Source organism: Coptis chinensis, chromosome 4 (assembly GCF_015680905.1).
Source record: "Coptis chinensis isolate HL-2020 chromosome 4, ASM1568090v1, whole genome shotgun sequence".
Classification (NCBI taxonomy): Eukaryota; Viridiplantae; Streptophyta; class Magnoliopsida; order Ranunculales; family Ranunculaceae; genus Coptis; species Coptis chinensis.
The window spans coordinates 101,473,918-101,490,386 of NC_141459.1; the positions used below are offsets into that span (position 1 = coordinate 101,473,918).

The 16,469-nt window shown below is 37.6% G+C and overlaps 1 protein-coding gene and 2 long non-coding RNA genes across 5 annotated transcripts in view; all 3 read right to left on the reverse strand.

Moving 5' to 3' along the window:
- Positions 1-232: 232 nt before the first annotated feature.
- The window catches only part of LOC147506327 (uncharacterized), a 30,427-nt gene continuing 14,190 nt past the window's right edge, over positions 233-16,469 (reverse strand). Inside the window, exon 2 of the long non-coding RNA XR_015220798.1 lies at positions 233-533. This is a non-coding gene — a long non-coding RNA (uncharacterized LOC147506327). The remainder of the gene's footprint in view (positions 534-16,469) is intronic.
- LOC147506328 (uncharacterized) lies at positions 5,456-6,381 on the reverse strand. The gene is made up of 3 exons (XM_086603711.1): positions 6,250-6,381; positions 5,973-6,173; positions 5,456-5,593 (listed from the first exon to the last, which is right to left on the reverse strand). The coding sequence occupies exons 1-3, from the start codon at positions 6,262-6,264 to the stop codon at positions 5,456-5,458; spliced, it is 354 nt and encodes a 117-aa protein (XP_086459837.1). The 5' UTR covers positions 6,265-6,381.
- Positions 10,523-15,728, reverse strand: LOC147506329 (uncharacterized). Of its 3 annotated transcripts, XR_015220794.1 has the most exons (4): positions 15,567-15,728; positions 15,288-15,348; positions 10,837-10,899; positions 10,523-10,706 (listed from the first exon to the last, which is right to left on the reverse strand). It is a non-coding gene; the product is annotated as an uncharacterized LOC147506329 (long non-coding RNA). The 3 variants fall into 3 exon arrangements; XR_015220793.1 differs by having other exon boundaries at positions 10,837-10,894; positions 15,288-15,728; XR_015220792.1 differs by having other exon boundaries at positions 15,288-15,728.

Below are 16,469 nucleotides of genomic sequence, written 5' to 3' on the forward strand. Positions count from 1 at the left end.
GAAGGACTACTTTTACGACAACGGACTCGACCACCGTAGGGGTTTATCGCACAAGGCCTCAAGAGGAGGAAAAGCTTTATCCAAGCAAATATAAGATACTTCGACTCGCATAACAACCGCGAGGGATTGGCGCTTTTCGGGAAGAACATAGAATAGTAGAGGACACGAAATAGGACCACTTAGATCGAAATAGCATTAAGAGAAATGTTCTAACATAGAGTAGAATTGAACATTGAAGAGATTAGTTGACAACAGTCAAAGGGCGCCTAATTCCAATACAATAGGGGTCTATCAGTGCAAGTCAGCTGAACACCGTGATTGATGAGTGGGTAGGTGGGTTAGGTGCACCTCTCGCCCAGTGGGAAGTAATGAGGCAAGCCCCCGAATGAAGAAGTAGTGCACCCCCTTCCCGCGTATACGCCTTTATTTAGATTCTATATTTTTTTTCATTATTATATTCATTTTTCATCTTTCTAAAAAAATATCTCTGGCAAAAACGAAATTCGTCGATTTCAATCCAAGGTGCAGTGCACCTTGCCTTTTTTCAAGTAGCTTTGTTACGCCTATTCAGCCTAGTTGGGGCATTGGTCATAGCTGAAATTGGTCGAAGGGAAAAAAAGAAGAGAAAGAAAAGGAAGTTTTGTCTTTTTCAATCCAAATAAGAGAGAAACCACTAAAAATGGAAGTTAGAAAAATAAGTTTAAGTAAGAACTAGCACTAGACTTCTTCCCTTTCCACTTTCCTCTCTCCTTTTGTTTCGCTTTCACCGGGCTTTTCATTACGTTTTATAGAGACCGAGGAATTTTTTCTAAGAATTAATGTAGAAAAGTGAGGCACTTTCCCCGCATAATGGAATCAAAAATCCGGGATGACTTCTCAGATCGGGGAGGGCTCGAAACCAAACGAGACTAGAAGGAACATGGGAATTAGCACCGCACCATTCCTATGAGTGCTTTTTGTCTCAAGAGCCAACCAAAAAGGAGCAGCCCTCTCTCTATCTAGGTCTCGGTTTAGCATCATATATCGATCTGGAGAAATTTGTGATTGGTTGTAGTGCGGATTAAGGAGCTGCTCCTCCATGTTGTGGTTGTGGAGGTGGGGTTGCCGCCTCGATAGAGGCGGCGGGACCACCGGAGCTATCTGCGTCAAGTGTGTCGATTGAAAGAGGAGGGAGACAACTCAAATGCGGTCTGAGAAATAGAAAGAGTCGCGGCCGTTCAAAGTGGAATTCTTCTAAGATCCATTGCTTTCGATTTTGCATGCTTTGCTCCCAAAATGCGAGAGAGACTTGCGAGGAGGGCGATCGAGGTTGGTTGGTCAGGAAAGTCATGGGAGAGGCGGGCTAAGTGAAAGAATAGACCGGTGCCACTATAGAATCTTATGAATCACGCGCCGCGGCACACTTTATATATCTCCTCCGTCTACAAGGTGAACCGCTTTAGCTTACAAAGACAACATATTCGCCACCACACCGGCCGGTTGGTGCATTGGTCACCGATAGGCATGACCGCTTCGATTAGAACGCCCGTATCTCTCGTCACACGCTGAGCGTGGCATTTCCTTTGAAAAATTCCGTGATAACTTCTAACCAAAGATGCATTCTTTATGAAGAAAGTACCATTCTAAGAGTGCATTGCCTCTTTGAGTGAAGAAGAGAAGGTCTTTGTATAGACACTCTTGAGCCATGTTAGCCCTAGGCTCACCATTATTTCATTTCATTCATTCTATTGATATAATTCTGTTCGTCGGGGTTCTAGCTCCAAAGAACATATGCATGGAGCTATGTCGACTTACGTACGTCTCGTTGACCACCCGATCAGGTATACCACGTATCATCCCCTCTTTCCATAGAGGAGAAATAAAGAAAAAGAAAAGATATAGTGATCATGCCGTAGACCTTGTTCGTTTCTACTTGACGTTCGTTATTTCTGAGGTTTTTTTTACATTATAGCCCATGGTGCGGTCAGCTATGATATACTCAACGTCTTATTTAGTAGGTTCATCTACAACATCTGGTGGTGCCCTCGTGGTCACGTTCCTCTCTGGGTTGGTCTGGTCTAATCGAAGTCAACTGACTCACATGGAATACGGGTTGAGTTTGAACCGAGCTGGTCACTTGAGTCTATAGGCTACCTTTCCTATCCGCTTCTCTACAAGGTCTAGTCTACTTTCTTCTTCCTTCAGACCGGGCCAAGCTTGTGGGTTGTTTAAGTAGGTTGGGCTAGGTTTGGTTTATTTTTTGGAGCCTGGTCTGGAGTTCGTCCCCATTTTTATTTCGTAGGCAATCAAGAGGCTGGAAGTGATTGACCAGCTATATTATTAGGAATGGGAGGTTCGAAGGTCAGGGCTCAGTTCGTTAGCGATGGCACCAAGGGCCAGAGGAAGGAAGGTAAACGTGTACTTGTTTTTTGTCGAGATTGGGTTGGTGTTCAGTGTACTCTATTTGATTTAACATTAGACCAGCAAAAAAAAAAGAGAATATAGTAGAGCTAACTGAAGAGATCGAACAAAGCAGATGTAGGAGTCAAAGTCCGAGAAGCCTGAGTCCCCTCACCATCGACTAGGGCTATTCCTCGGAAAAGAAATTACAAAAGTTTTTCTATCCCAAAAAGGGCTCCGAAGGCGTATCTTTAGGCTAAAAACACCGAAAGTGTCGTGGGTATCTGGATACTTTTGTTCCTTGGCAAAGGCGAAGGGAAAGCCCGGCCGTTCTGTTGCCCCACACAACAAGTGAGTGACTCTCGGTGCCTTCACCGTTACGTGAGGAGAAAAAGAATTCAAATCTAGCCGAGCTCCCCTTCCAGCACGACTAACTTAGGAACGATTCAGAGAAAGGAAAGATTTTTGCCTAATGTAAGCTCCCCCATCTTCCGTCAGCCTCGTCACTCATTACACCCGCCACTCGTTGGCCTTTCTCCAGCCTATCTCACTCGCTCCGCATTAACGGGCTAGCTGCTATTGGTTTTCATTTTGTTATAAGCTTGTGAAAGATTTAATAAAAATGGCCAGAGAAATATCAGACACAATCGAAAGGTTCAGGACTGAAGTGGTAACAGAGAAAACACTGCAATTTTCTCCTTGGCAGCTCAGGAGCTATACATCCAATTAAAAATATGAAGTAGGTATTGGTGAGTCTAGAAGTTTTTACAGAGGTAGGTTCCCTAATGGTACACAAGTAGCCGTAAACTGAAAAAGGCTACCAAATATAGACCTAATATAATCTCACCAACACCTTAAGCACACTAACTCTGATCTTACAGCCCTACTGCATAATGGCCTTTTTAACTCAAAAAAAAATCGCATTGCACCAAGTAAGCCAAAAGCTAGTTACCCTTGCTTGCAAAAAGAAATATTTTACCCGTGGAAGAGTAGTTTGTATCCCCGATCACCTTGCCTATGCCTTGACCCTAACCAAATAATCATAACCATTGGTTAGTTGTTAGTCTACTAATTAAGAATCTACATGACTTTGCTTTAGAGATTCTAAAAAAAAAAAACCCGCGAAAAGTGAAGTAATTGGAGCAATAGTTGACTGTATCACTTGCTCAGTCACAACTTGCTGACTTTCATCCTAGAAAAATATATTAAGATTGTCAGTTCAAGTACTCTAGCAAGACAACAAATATCAAATAAGCTATTGTACAATACTTGTACATCTGTCACTTGCCTTTTGAATATTCAGAGAAGCAATTAAGTTTCTTATAAGTTCATTTTGAGTATTCACCAAATTGGTCATTTGAGCCATATCCTTCTCAACCGTTAGTACCTTCTCCTGAAGTTGGGTGACCAACTCTTTGTTTTGTGACACCACACCTACTTTTGAAGGAGTTACTCCTGCTCCTTTACCTCTCACACGACCATAACGATCAGGTCCAAGTACTTGTGAAAGAGCATCATTTTGTATTGAGTGGTTATGAGAATCTGATGCTGCCGCATTTCTAATTTCTTTTATTTTTTCCTATAGCAATCACATTTGATATGTATGTTAATAGAGAAATTAGTGAAGCTCAACAAAATCGATGATATTTATGGCTATACTTCTGGTTAGAAAATATAACTAAACATACCATTCGTTCCGTAACTCTACTATTTGATGGTTTGCCATTTTTCTTAGTGTGTCCTTTGCACCAAACATCAACTCTAGTTATAGACGAGGGACTCGGACTCTCTTTTTGCTACATGATAACAATATCCACAATCAAGATACATACACAAAACAAAGTTGCACAAATTTGATAGTTAATTACCATTTGGAACTCTAGGGCGTGCATAGCCTTGTCTACTACATGTGAGGGAGATCTTGCTTTTCCCTCATTTCTTGAAACTTTTGACTTTTCAGCTGCAATACAAAAAGAGTTAAATAACACATTTCACAATATGAGTATATTCAAAGTATCACCAAAATAACTCACAATGAACTTTCTCTTTGACATTTGTTTAACAAACATCTCCCATTCTGCATCATCACAGTCTTCAGGCTGGAGACGTGCAATGTCCTTTTTTTTTCTTTTTCTATAAACTCTGATCTTTCCCCTCAATCTTGATTTATCGCCGCCACAACCTTCCAATTTGTTGGAGGGCATAAGTTCTAGCCCTTCATCCAAGATAAATTTTTGCTACAAGAAATAAGAAATAATACGTGAAATGTTTTGACAACCCCACCATCAACAAATTAAACATATATAATAAGAACATCATAATAACTATATATATTTACTGAAAAGCAAAGTAAAAAAAAAATCGTTCTTACCAAGACTGATTGCCAATACAGATCTTTGTACCCTTTTTTGATTACTCTCCAATCACTAAAAGTTAGTGGTACCATCTCAGATGCAATATTTCCCAAATGAGAAGAAAATTGTTCTGAATTTTCTCCTACAGGCTGCCCATTCGCATTAAAGGTCACCGCTAACTTAGATCCACTATCAGTCGCCATTACCTTGGATCTACGAGAACCTCTTAGCGTCTTGCTTGATAGGTGAGATTCTTTGGAAGAAGGATTACTACTTTCAAGTTCTCAGATCATCCAGTCGATAGCATCATCGAGTCGATAGCATCACCTTCATCACTAGAATCTCCTTCACTCTCTTCTTCATCAATGGCCCCTTAAACTTGGCTTTCGGTTGGTAGTAGTCTTACTTCCATCCTCGTCATTACAATAATCTTCATCGTCAAGATCTTTATCACTTAAGTCGTGAGAAGAATTCCTTTTGTCCTAGATCTTTTAACAACTTTTTGAAACTCGTGATAAAACCCCATTAAAGGAAAACAAAAGATTAATGAAAATTATAAACAATACTTAACAAAGGAAACACAAAAATCTAACATATATAAACAAAAATGTTAAGCAAAACATAATTAAACAACACCTTAGACTTTGTAGAACCCGTCTTTTTGATTTGTGAGATTCATTTGAAGAAGGGTTCTCTATTGCCACGAGAGTAAGAATTTGGGACTATATGTCGCCGTCCTCATTGAAATCATGGGCATCTTCTTCCTTGCTAAAGTCCCCATCAGTGGAATCTGAGTCGTTAGTATCTCGGATGGGCATTTTACCCATCTTAGATCGTTTAGTTGTTGTTCCCTTTATACTCTGGAATTTAAAGAATATAACATAAAGGTTAACATAAAACACCCTTAAACTTGGGAATGAATTAGGTGAAAGGCAGCAGTTATATATTAAGATTAAAGTGCAACTACATATATTGGGAATGCTAGTGTGTGTGTGTGCTGCAAATAACCAGGTACAGAGTTACCTAAAGGCACCGGCCGGTAGGGTAAGTTAGACCTATACTAGGAGTCTCATACATACTTACGAAAGCCGGCGAATATAGCAGCATCTGGGGAAGCACTAACTACTAGTTAGCGGCTATTCATGGAGACTCATACATGTGCCAAACTAACTAGGACTAGTACGGCTTCAGTGCCCAGTTGCATAAGGAAGAAAAGGAGAGGAAGATAGGTGTTCTTACCTTATTCTTCTTAGAATTAGACTTCTCTAAGGTACACAATTTTTTCTTTGACAAGTGGGACTCATTGGCTTGAGAGGCTGAGTGTGGTAGACTACCATCACTTCTATTTGATATGCGTATCCCAGCATTTGATGTATTCCTAAGAGCAGCTACAATAGCTAGTCTTTCATTAAGTTTCCTTTTCTTAGCTTGTTTTGAACTCTGTCAACATGCCAACAAAAATTCTGTTAAATGAGAAACATGTGTATACACAAACATTATCAACAAAAAGTCTTACCTCCGCTTTCGACATTTTGTTTGAAGTGAAGTGTCTTTACGTCCTTGTCAAAATCTCGAAATGTCAACGATGCATAATGTGGCAGAAAACATCAAGACACAAAATTGATATGAACAAGACAGGAGAGAGTACCAAAAACAAATCACAACACATATTAATAAAAACAAACAACCAATACTCATACTAAGATGAACAAACAACCGAAGTGCCAAACAAATCAAATACTAATATTAATAGGAAAAACTACCAGAACTAAACAACCAGAACTCATAGCCGAAAATATTAATACAAAAAATGTTTTACTAAATTGCCGAAAGTACATGCACTACACATAGTCTCCCTCACAGTCCTTTCTAACATAGCTACCATCTTCATCATCAATGTTCTTGTCAATTCTCGAAACATCTAGTGGTCCTGAGAATATATCGACATTCTCCTCATACATATCCAAGTCATGACGCCCTCTTGGTGGGGATTGTAATACAACATACCAATTGGAATCATTGTTGTCCCTTGAATAAAAGACCTGTTTCGCTTGTGATGCTAAAATGAATGGTTCTTTTTGAACTGGCGTTTGTCCTTGATGGAGGTTAACCAAAGTAAATCCATCTTCCACCTTGACACCATTTCCTACATTTGCCCAATCACAAAAAAAAACAGGCACTTGGAAGCCAATGTAGTCGAGCAAAATTATATCTTTGATGACCCCATAGTAAGAAACATTGTTCATGACTTGGTTTCTGTCCTTTGAACTAGATCTACACATAGTTGTTGACTCAAGTGAAACACCACTATTTTGGTTGGACTTCTCAGCACTTTTCTTGTGGTAACGTTGACCTTTGACAATAAATGAAGAATACGACATTGCTAACTTCCTCGGTCCATTGGCAATCCACTTTAATGTCTCAGAGATATTCTCACTAGTGTCCTCTACAATCTGTCCAAATTCATACATAAGTATCACGATTATTATCTACATATGTAAAAAGGGTAACGCAAATACACAAAAGTCACAACTGAACCTTCTCACGTAGCCATTCAGAAAACTTTTCTACATGTCTCTTCCACAACAAATTTCCATTTCTTGAGAGTTGTTTGTTTTGCTTCCGTAGCTCATCCATATGCTTTCTAACCAAAGAAAAATGGTAAAAGAAAATTAAGGTACGTCTTTTCAAAACTCTAAATTTCAATAATTATTACCATACTCACTCAAAATATGGCTCGACTACAGCTATATTGAACAACACATATAGATGGGCAGCATGTAACCTTTCTTTACTTAATCTAATCGAAACTCCTCTAGAATTCAGCCTACCATCAAGTATTGCATCACTTGCAAAACTATCATTTTACTTTCCGGTAAAGTACTTATCTCAACGGTTTGTTTCATAAATTCACTACAAAATCTCATGCCCTCTTCCGCAAGATAGCACTTTGCAATGGAACCCTCAGGTCTTGCAAAGTTTCTGACATATCCTTTCAACTCTTTCATGTATCTAAAGACAAGAAATAACATCAATAGTAAATAAGAAACAAGTAGTGGAATATAATCATTAACGTTTTATGAATGAGTATAAATTCACCTTTCAAAAGCATACATCCAACGAAATGAACCGGGTCCACCAAGCCGTGCTTCTCGTGCTAAATGAATTGTTAAATGGATCATAATATCAAAGAAGGATGGAGGGAATAACCTTTCTAACATGCACAAAGTCTCTGCAACGTCTCTCTCGAGCTTTTTAGTCTCTCCCAGATAACGACTTTTTGCATAATTCATTGTAAAAGGCACATAAGTGAAAAATTGCAGTCCTCGGTCCTTTCGGAAGAAGCCCCTTTACGCATGGCAGACAACAATTGTTGCATTAAAACATGGAAATCATGGGACTTGAGACCTGAAATCTTGAACTCATCCCCGATATAACCCTCCCGATATTTGAGCTATAGCCATAAGGTAGCTTTTAAATCTTATAATCTCTTGCAAAAATCCTTTTTCAACTTTCGATAGTGTGTGTGTGGTGCGGTGGAAGATAAGTTCTGTTTGCCACGAACTTCGGATGCAATTCATGCCTAATTCCCAACTATTTGCAAATCTTGGCGAGACTTAAGATGGTCATTTGATTTGTTCTTCACATTAAATAATGTGGCAATAATGCTTTTCGCACACATTTTTCTCTTGGTGCATTACGTCCACATTGTGGTATAAAGGATTATCTTGAAAAATTTGAAAAAATTAATATTGCTCAAAAAAAATAAAGTTGGCTTACCTAGGGTATCTAAGAGGGTGGAGGACCACTGAAAGTATGGGGGCATGCAAGCTTACACTCTAGAGGGTGCAATGGGGGGCATGATAATGCAAGTGTCATAAGGTCATACATTTCTAGTTAGGCCAAAATATCAGTTCATTTTAGTGAACTGAATCTGGCCATCAGTAGCCTGTGGCCCTTACTCCCCTTAGACTATTTCCACACTAGTCGAGTCAGATTCCACCTAAATAGTATCAAACAGTGTCGCAATGTGTCTTAAAATTATTTAAAACTCCTAAGGCCTTTAGTAATTCAGCAGGGGTCTTGTTAAAAATATACTGCCCCAGGCACATAACTAGAGCATACTTGGGTTTGGTTCAACCTCAGGTAGTATGGAGTAGAGGTTTGAACACTTAATTTAATTGACAAGTACAATTCTACAATGGTACATTCTATATTTTCAGCACAAGCATGGATAGTATGTAGTGACAGAGTTGTTATAGACATCTTAGGGCATAGAGTTCAGAGTGGTCAACCTAGGCTTCTAGATAATTACTTCAAAATATATATATATATATATATATATATATATATATATATATGTGTGTGTGTGTGTGTGTGTGTGTGTGTGTGTGTGTGTGTGTGTGTGTGTGTGTGTGTGTGTGTGTGTGGAAAGTATAAAACATTACCTCCCAATAAGGCAAATCAAAAAATATATACCTCTTCTTCCACATTAGAACATGTTCTTCCCTCTTCCTCTTCTTCGTTTTGTTTTCATCTTTTCCAAAGTCATTTTCTATTTTGTCCACCACAACCTTAATTTCTGAACCAGACATAACTTTAGGTTTCTCCCGATATTCATGCTTTCCATTGAACCATCTTCTTTTCTTTTGAAATGAGTGATTTGGCGAGAGGAAACATCTATGATCCATGTAAACTGTTTTACCACTAAAGGGCAACCACATTGAATTTGTATTAACACCACAAGTAGGGCATGCAGTTTTACCCTTTGTTGTGCAACCGGCTAAGTTCCCAAGGGTGGGAAAATCATTCACAGTCCACATTAGTACGCCTTTAGGTTGAAGATAGTCTTAGTAAATGCATCATAAACCTCCACTCCTTTATTCCACAACTCCATTAAATCATCGATAAGTGGTTGTAGATATCGTCGATTTCATTTCGGGTTGCTTTTTTCCGGGAATCGGTAATGCTAGCATCAAATGTTCCTTTCTCATGCATAGCCATGGCGGAGATTGTATGTACACAACATGATCGCCAGCAACTATCGTTGAACTAAGATTACTAAATGGGTTAACTCCATCAGCAGCAAGACCAAGTCTAAGGTTGCGTGGCTCACTGAGAACAATGGCCATTTCTTGTCAACTTCTTGCCATGCCTCGAGAATCCTTGGGTGTCGTGATGTTACCATCGTACTCTTGTTGTTGTGATGCCACCTTAAATGTTCAGCCATCTTTGGCAATTGAAACATTCTTTTAAACCTTGGTATTATAGGAAAATACCTTAACACCTTTCTTGGGAACACCTTTCTTAATCTCATTGGTCTTCTCATCCACAAACCATCGCGAAGAATTGCATTTTGGACACTCATCAATTTTCTCATCCCTAAAAAGATAACAATCGTTAACACAAGCGTGTATCTTTTTTTTCTCTTCGAGTTGAAACTCTTTGATTAACGAGTCTGCCGAGTATGAGGAGTCAGGAATGGTGTTCCCCGCTGGTAACATATCTTGCAATACCCTTAGAAGCCCATCAAAAAAACTATCTGAAACACCATGCGTAACTTTAAGCTTGTACAAGACAAAGCTATTCTTTGCCAACTTTGTGTATTTGGTGCAACCTGGATATAGAGGGAGTTCAGCATTTTCAAAGAACTCTTCAAACTCTGCACCCATTCTCTCTTCAGTAATCCCCGGTTCGAAAGCATCGTCATGCTCAAATGCAGCTTCACATAATTCATGTGTCTCTGTGGTTTCTATACCAAATTGCCTTTGCATCTAGTGGCTCCCGTGCCAAAACCAAGTAGTATACGTCATATCCATACCATTTATCACCAAGTGTTCGACGACCTTGTTATCATCTCCACGACGAAAATTCTGACATACTTTGCAAGGACATCTCAATTTCTTTTCTCCAGTTCTAGTTTTAGCAAGTTCCACAAAGTTCTCAGCCGCTTTTCTATACTCTACTTCATTTCTATAAAAAAAAAAAAAAAAAAACAAAACAAAACCAAACAAAATAGAAGAAAAACAAAAAAGAAATTACTAAATGTGGTAAATATATGTCAAATTTTATGAAAGGCAATATAAGGACTTCTTTTCAGAACCTCTGCCAATGGACCCAAGCTTTATCCATCATTATGCTACCACTTCCTAACTTCAAATCTGATCTGACATAAGCAAAAGAGTTAAGTCGCTAAACCACTTCCATAGTTATTTAACCTACACCTACATCAGCACGCTAAACTACATTGCTGAAACTAGAACACATTATCACATAAATCAACGATCAAAACTTGAACCAGCAACAATTGAACCATAGATTAAGTAAACATGAACCACCAATAGTACTAGTTATTAGTACAACCAAAATAAAAGAAAGCTACAATCAAAAACTGAAAAATTGAAATTCAGTAATCATTCATATAGGCTATAAATTATTGGCAATAGAGACGAGCAATAAACATGCAGACACGACCAAATGATGAAATTTTCTATTCCTTTTCTCAAGAAAAAAAATATATAAACTAGTTTAATTATGCATGTTTCAGCGTGTTATCTAATTACTAATAATTTTGGCATAAAATTACATAACCCCAATTCATAATTCACTAATTACAAATGATTCAACATAACGTACAAACACCCCACACTACCAAAAAAACGAGTTTACCCGACCGAGGCCATAAAGAATACTCGACGGATTCCGTCTGTAGGAAGTTCCCAACACATTATGTCCGTCGGGTATAATCTGACCATCTATCGGGCAATCTCAATGGGTACCCAACGGTTCTACGAGAGTCGTTAACGGTAGGCATATCTCTTCCAAATACCAAGCATCAAACTAATGTGTGATTCACAAGAGTATTTAGTATTTACATATGCATGGTAGTTTTCTACATCATTGCTTCATGTGGGAGTTTAAAATGCAGGAAATGTGGAACTGAGTGAACTGTCCTTATGCAAGTGATAATTTCTTAAATTTTACTGAGGATTTTAGGGACAAAAATGTATCACCATCATTCAAGATGCTATCGGAAGTTGCACATAATAAAGGGATCACTATAGTTGGTGGATCTATACCTGAACAATGTGGTGGGAGGTTGTATAATACCAGCTGTATATTTGGAACAGATGGAGAACTCGGCCGTGAGCCACAGGGAAGGTATTTGAATTAATTTCGATAAGTCAGCTTAAATTATGCTACCATGGTGTCATTTAGGCCCTTTGATAACTAGGGCATGTAGTTTGATGAATTTTAGACACTTTCATTTTTGATGATCGGCAGGTGCATCTGTTTGACATCAACGCACCTGGAGATATTTCCTTCAAGGAATCTGACAACTTCACTACGGTGATAGACCTCTTGTTGTGGATACTGGTACTTATTATATATGTAGGAATTAACAAAAGAAACTTCATTCGATACTTTGCATCCACTTATGGTGATATGGCTCGACGGGCCGGATGCGGACTAATATATATCCGGTGTTTAGTCGACCTCGGAAGATGCATAATACCATGATCTCGGGACAATTAGGCCAAGTTGATGAATTGGACATCTTCTAACCTTTGTTTTCTTGGTGTGTGCTTCAGTATATGTCATTCACCAAAATCGTTTACGACAATGTCAAAACTATTTTTGCAGCCATCTAGTTAGTGATGCTTAATGTGGTGGGGGCTTCATTTGGTTCTATTTTGTGTTGGATAGTTTCTCTTTTCGCAAGATGAATGGGGGGTTTTGACCTTTTGTAGTAATACAAACTTTTGGTTGAGAGAAGTATTCTTAATTTAGTGCAAACTTAGCTCTCTGGTGCTAGTGGTCTTCTAATTGTATGTTTTCGTTTTTATTATTATCATCATCGTCATTATTATTATCATCATATTTTATTCTCGTCTTAAAACTCTCACAGTATAAACGTAGATCTTTTCTCTGTTAAATGTTCTGCTTGCTTGCTAATATTAAAGTTACTATGATGGATACGGTGCTCATCTTATTTGCTATCCGGGAGCATTCAACATGAGTCTTGGTGAGGCAATGGGGAGCTAGTCTGAGAACAAGGCAAGAGTATATCATGAGTCATATTCTTGTCATCATCGAAGCACGTTATATGATTGATTCTATCTACCCAGATTAAGCTTGTCCCTTATGCAATACCATGATTATAGTTCCTTCATGATACAATATACCTTCGTGTTCATTTTCTTGATCTTTTCTTTCCCATTATGTTTTCGGGGCAGGTGATAATTAGGTGTTTTTCAAATCTAATTCTCCGTTATATATTTCGAGATTGAAAATGGGTTTGTGAATTTTGTATCTATTCTTTTTATTTTGTTGACAGGTTGTTTGTGGGCAACTTGCTCACCTGACTTCGAGACTCTAGTGGCTCTTACATGATTTGGGGGTCATTCAACACTTGTTGGATCAAAAAAACGTCTTTAATCTGAAGTGTTGGTGTTTTAATGATAGTCACCAACATGAGCTTTTCTTCTACTTTCGCAGTTTGGTGAGATAATTGAAACCTGCAGTTCATGAGGAGACATTAACATTATTGCCGAGGTCAATTATTCCATGATTCCATTCAAGCGAAGGTACTTCTTCATCTTGAAAAGTAGAAGGATATTAGGTGAGGTTGGTTTTGCTTGTGCCAGATTCAATTCCATCGACCAATTTTATTGCCAAGTCATCGTAAAAACACTTCCCAACATCTTGATCTCCCTTTTTTAATGTGATTCAACTTTCAAATGTGTTAAATGTGAAGTCCTACACTTCGAATTGTATAACAGCTGTAATTTCTTTTCTCCCTTCACCTTGCTTAATACAAAAGTCTGAAGAATGTTTAGATATTTAAACTCTCTCCGTCTACTACTAATTGTATTGAATGTGCACAGGGAAAACCTTCCCCTTGAGAAACAGAAATGGAGTGACATACACAAATTTGTTGACATCCAAGAAATGAACAATGGGGCGGTTTCATAATGTTGTCCAACTTCTCTTAAGTTCACCACAATCGAGGTTTATAGAGCTTTTGACATATACTTTTTTTTGTTTCCTTAATGTTTACAGTGAAATGTCCATTATAAATTCTTGTAGAAGTAGCATAAATCCCGAATGCAGTATCTAAATTTAATCTATTTTTTCATTTTCATATCGGGCTATAAACAATTGTAGTTATCCCCTAGCCTCGTGTGGTGGATTTTGCACATAGTTGGCCTTTTTACTCTCTAGTCTTGATTTCCTTCACTGTTTTGGTACCCAAGGAACTTTATCCAGCTGTTGTGTTTGGCTCTAACAAAGAGCTAATTAATCTTTATCTAATTTCCATAGATGGATTTCTTGAGTCCTTGTGGCTAATGGAAATAAAAGCAGTACCCATCGTAAAATTTGTACATCTAGTGGGCAGTTTTAGTAGTAGTAATGTAGTATATATATCTGCCACCTCATTTTGCTATGTTAAAAATGACAAATCTGATATGTCTTTGTTAATGTGTTTGTCATGCATTTCCTGCATATTACACGCATAAAGACAATAATACAGACGCAATTCGGATGGCCTATTTAGATAATCATAACCCTCTTACTTTCCTTTGAAACTCTATTACATATATGCTTTCAAGTGCATTGTATACAGGTTTCACTATCTGTTCATTTTCAGTTATATTTTTTGTGATGGTTCTCTAACTTGATTTCATACTTTAGCTGCAACATTTGTCATCCCCAAAGCGTATTACAATAGTTATGTAGTCATTGTGGCAGTTGAACAATTCTATACCTTCGAACTTCGATAATTTGTGGCTACTGTATGGTTATTTTTTATCATTGCTGAGATAATAGGGCCATTTGCTATTGTTCAATCTTCTTTGTTTCATTTAGAATTCCACAGTAATTTGTTGCTTTCAATTTTTTGAACTGCTTAGTCCCCCCTTTTCCTTGAAAACCTCTACAAAGTTTCACGTGGCAACATTTTCAAAAATATTAGGGATAATATTGTTGTTTCAACTCCATATCGGTAATAATATGTAATTGGTTGTCGGTTATCTGTTTCTTAAAATTTGGTTTGTTTGTTGAGCTTTCGACCTTTTCTGTTTCAACAGTGAGACACCACGTTATGGTATGGGAAGTGAGACTCCTATGCATCTATCACGAATCCACTACATCTGTATATGACTCCTATGCGAGATCCTAGAAGTAGTGTCTAAAACTGTTGGAATGTTCATCGACAAAGGTTATCAACGCCGACGGCCTATTCTGACTAATTTGAACCGCCAGAAGCCTATGCCGATCGAGCATTTTCCGACGGTCTTGCGTCAGTTTTCGTCAGTCGGGTAAAGTCGTTTCTTTTGTAGTGCCAATTCATGATTAATTAAAAATATCAAATATACAAACCAATAACAAACACTACAGTTCATAATTCACTAAAGCAATTTAACACTTCATACAACACAAAACCCAAATTCACAAATAATCATCAGACGACTAAGTTGGAGTTTGACTTTGTACAATAACATATAATTTTAGAATCAAATATGAGAAGATGGATGAATTTGATGAACTTACCAAAATATTCAGGCTTGAGATGTTCACGTTGTTTGGCTTAATTTCTTCAAACTCAATTCACCTGAACACCCAGTACACAAACAAGAAAAAAAAACAATTGAAGTAAAATTGAAATAAAGACAAAATAACTAAGACTGAAATGGAACTAAAATTCAAAAACTTTAACAAAAGACAGAATTTTTAACAAAAAATTCAAAAGACAGAATTTTTATTTGTTAAAAATAAAGATGGAAATGAAAACATGGGGTTTTTTTTATGAAAGAGAAGATGAGTACGTACATTATAATCTGTTTTTAGCTTTTCTTCGCAACCTTTTCTCCGACTTTTGACGACTGGGTTTATCCGATAAAACTTTTTGGCTTTGTTTTGAGATGAAGAGAAGGAATGAATTGATGGGTCGGTGGAGATAAATGTGGTGGTGGGGTGATTGGAGGGTTTGGATTAGAGAAAACGATGGTGGCTGTTTTCCTTTTTAGTTCTTAAAGGAAGAAGAAAATTGAGTCAAAAAAGAAGGGCGCGAGCTAAAAATTGGCTTGGTTTTTCATTTTTAGCGGGCTTAAATTGGGCCCTCTGGCAATAGAAGATAGCAATTGGCCCAAAACGCAATCAATTATGTAGCTTATTCATCCAAACGCAATTGTAAGTTGGCCTAGTGTAAAAATTTTGATAGCTTTCGATAAGTAAACGCTTATCCCAATAAAAGCATAGCGTTTTTATAACTCTTTATTAAATAAACGCTTATCTTATTGCATTTTTGTAGTAGTGGGAGAAACCAAAGCAAATGCAGAGACAAAATTGGAGAGTTGAAATTTCTCCGATGCCTTGACAAAATATATGTAAATATATATTTACATAGTAACTACTATGCAAATTTAAATTAAGAGTAAAACTTAAGATTGTAAAAAGTAAAAATACTATGAAAATGTAAGATTGCAGAGTAAAACCACTATGAAAATTTAATATTGCATAGTGAATTTTAAGATTGCGGTAAAACTACTATGAAAAAATTTAAGATTGTGACCCGACAACCTTTAATAGTCTAACCAAAATAATATTTCGACTTAAGTCTTGCTATGTACCATCACGCATGTTTACATCCCCATAACTGCATATTTGTTTTCTAAATAACTTCCTATAATAACGGTTTCAAAGACACAAACACTCAAAGACCTACCTATTAAG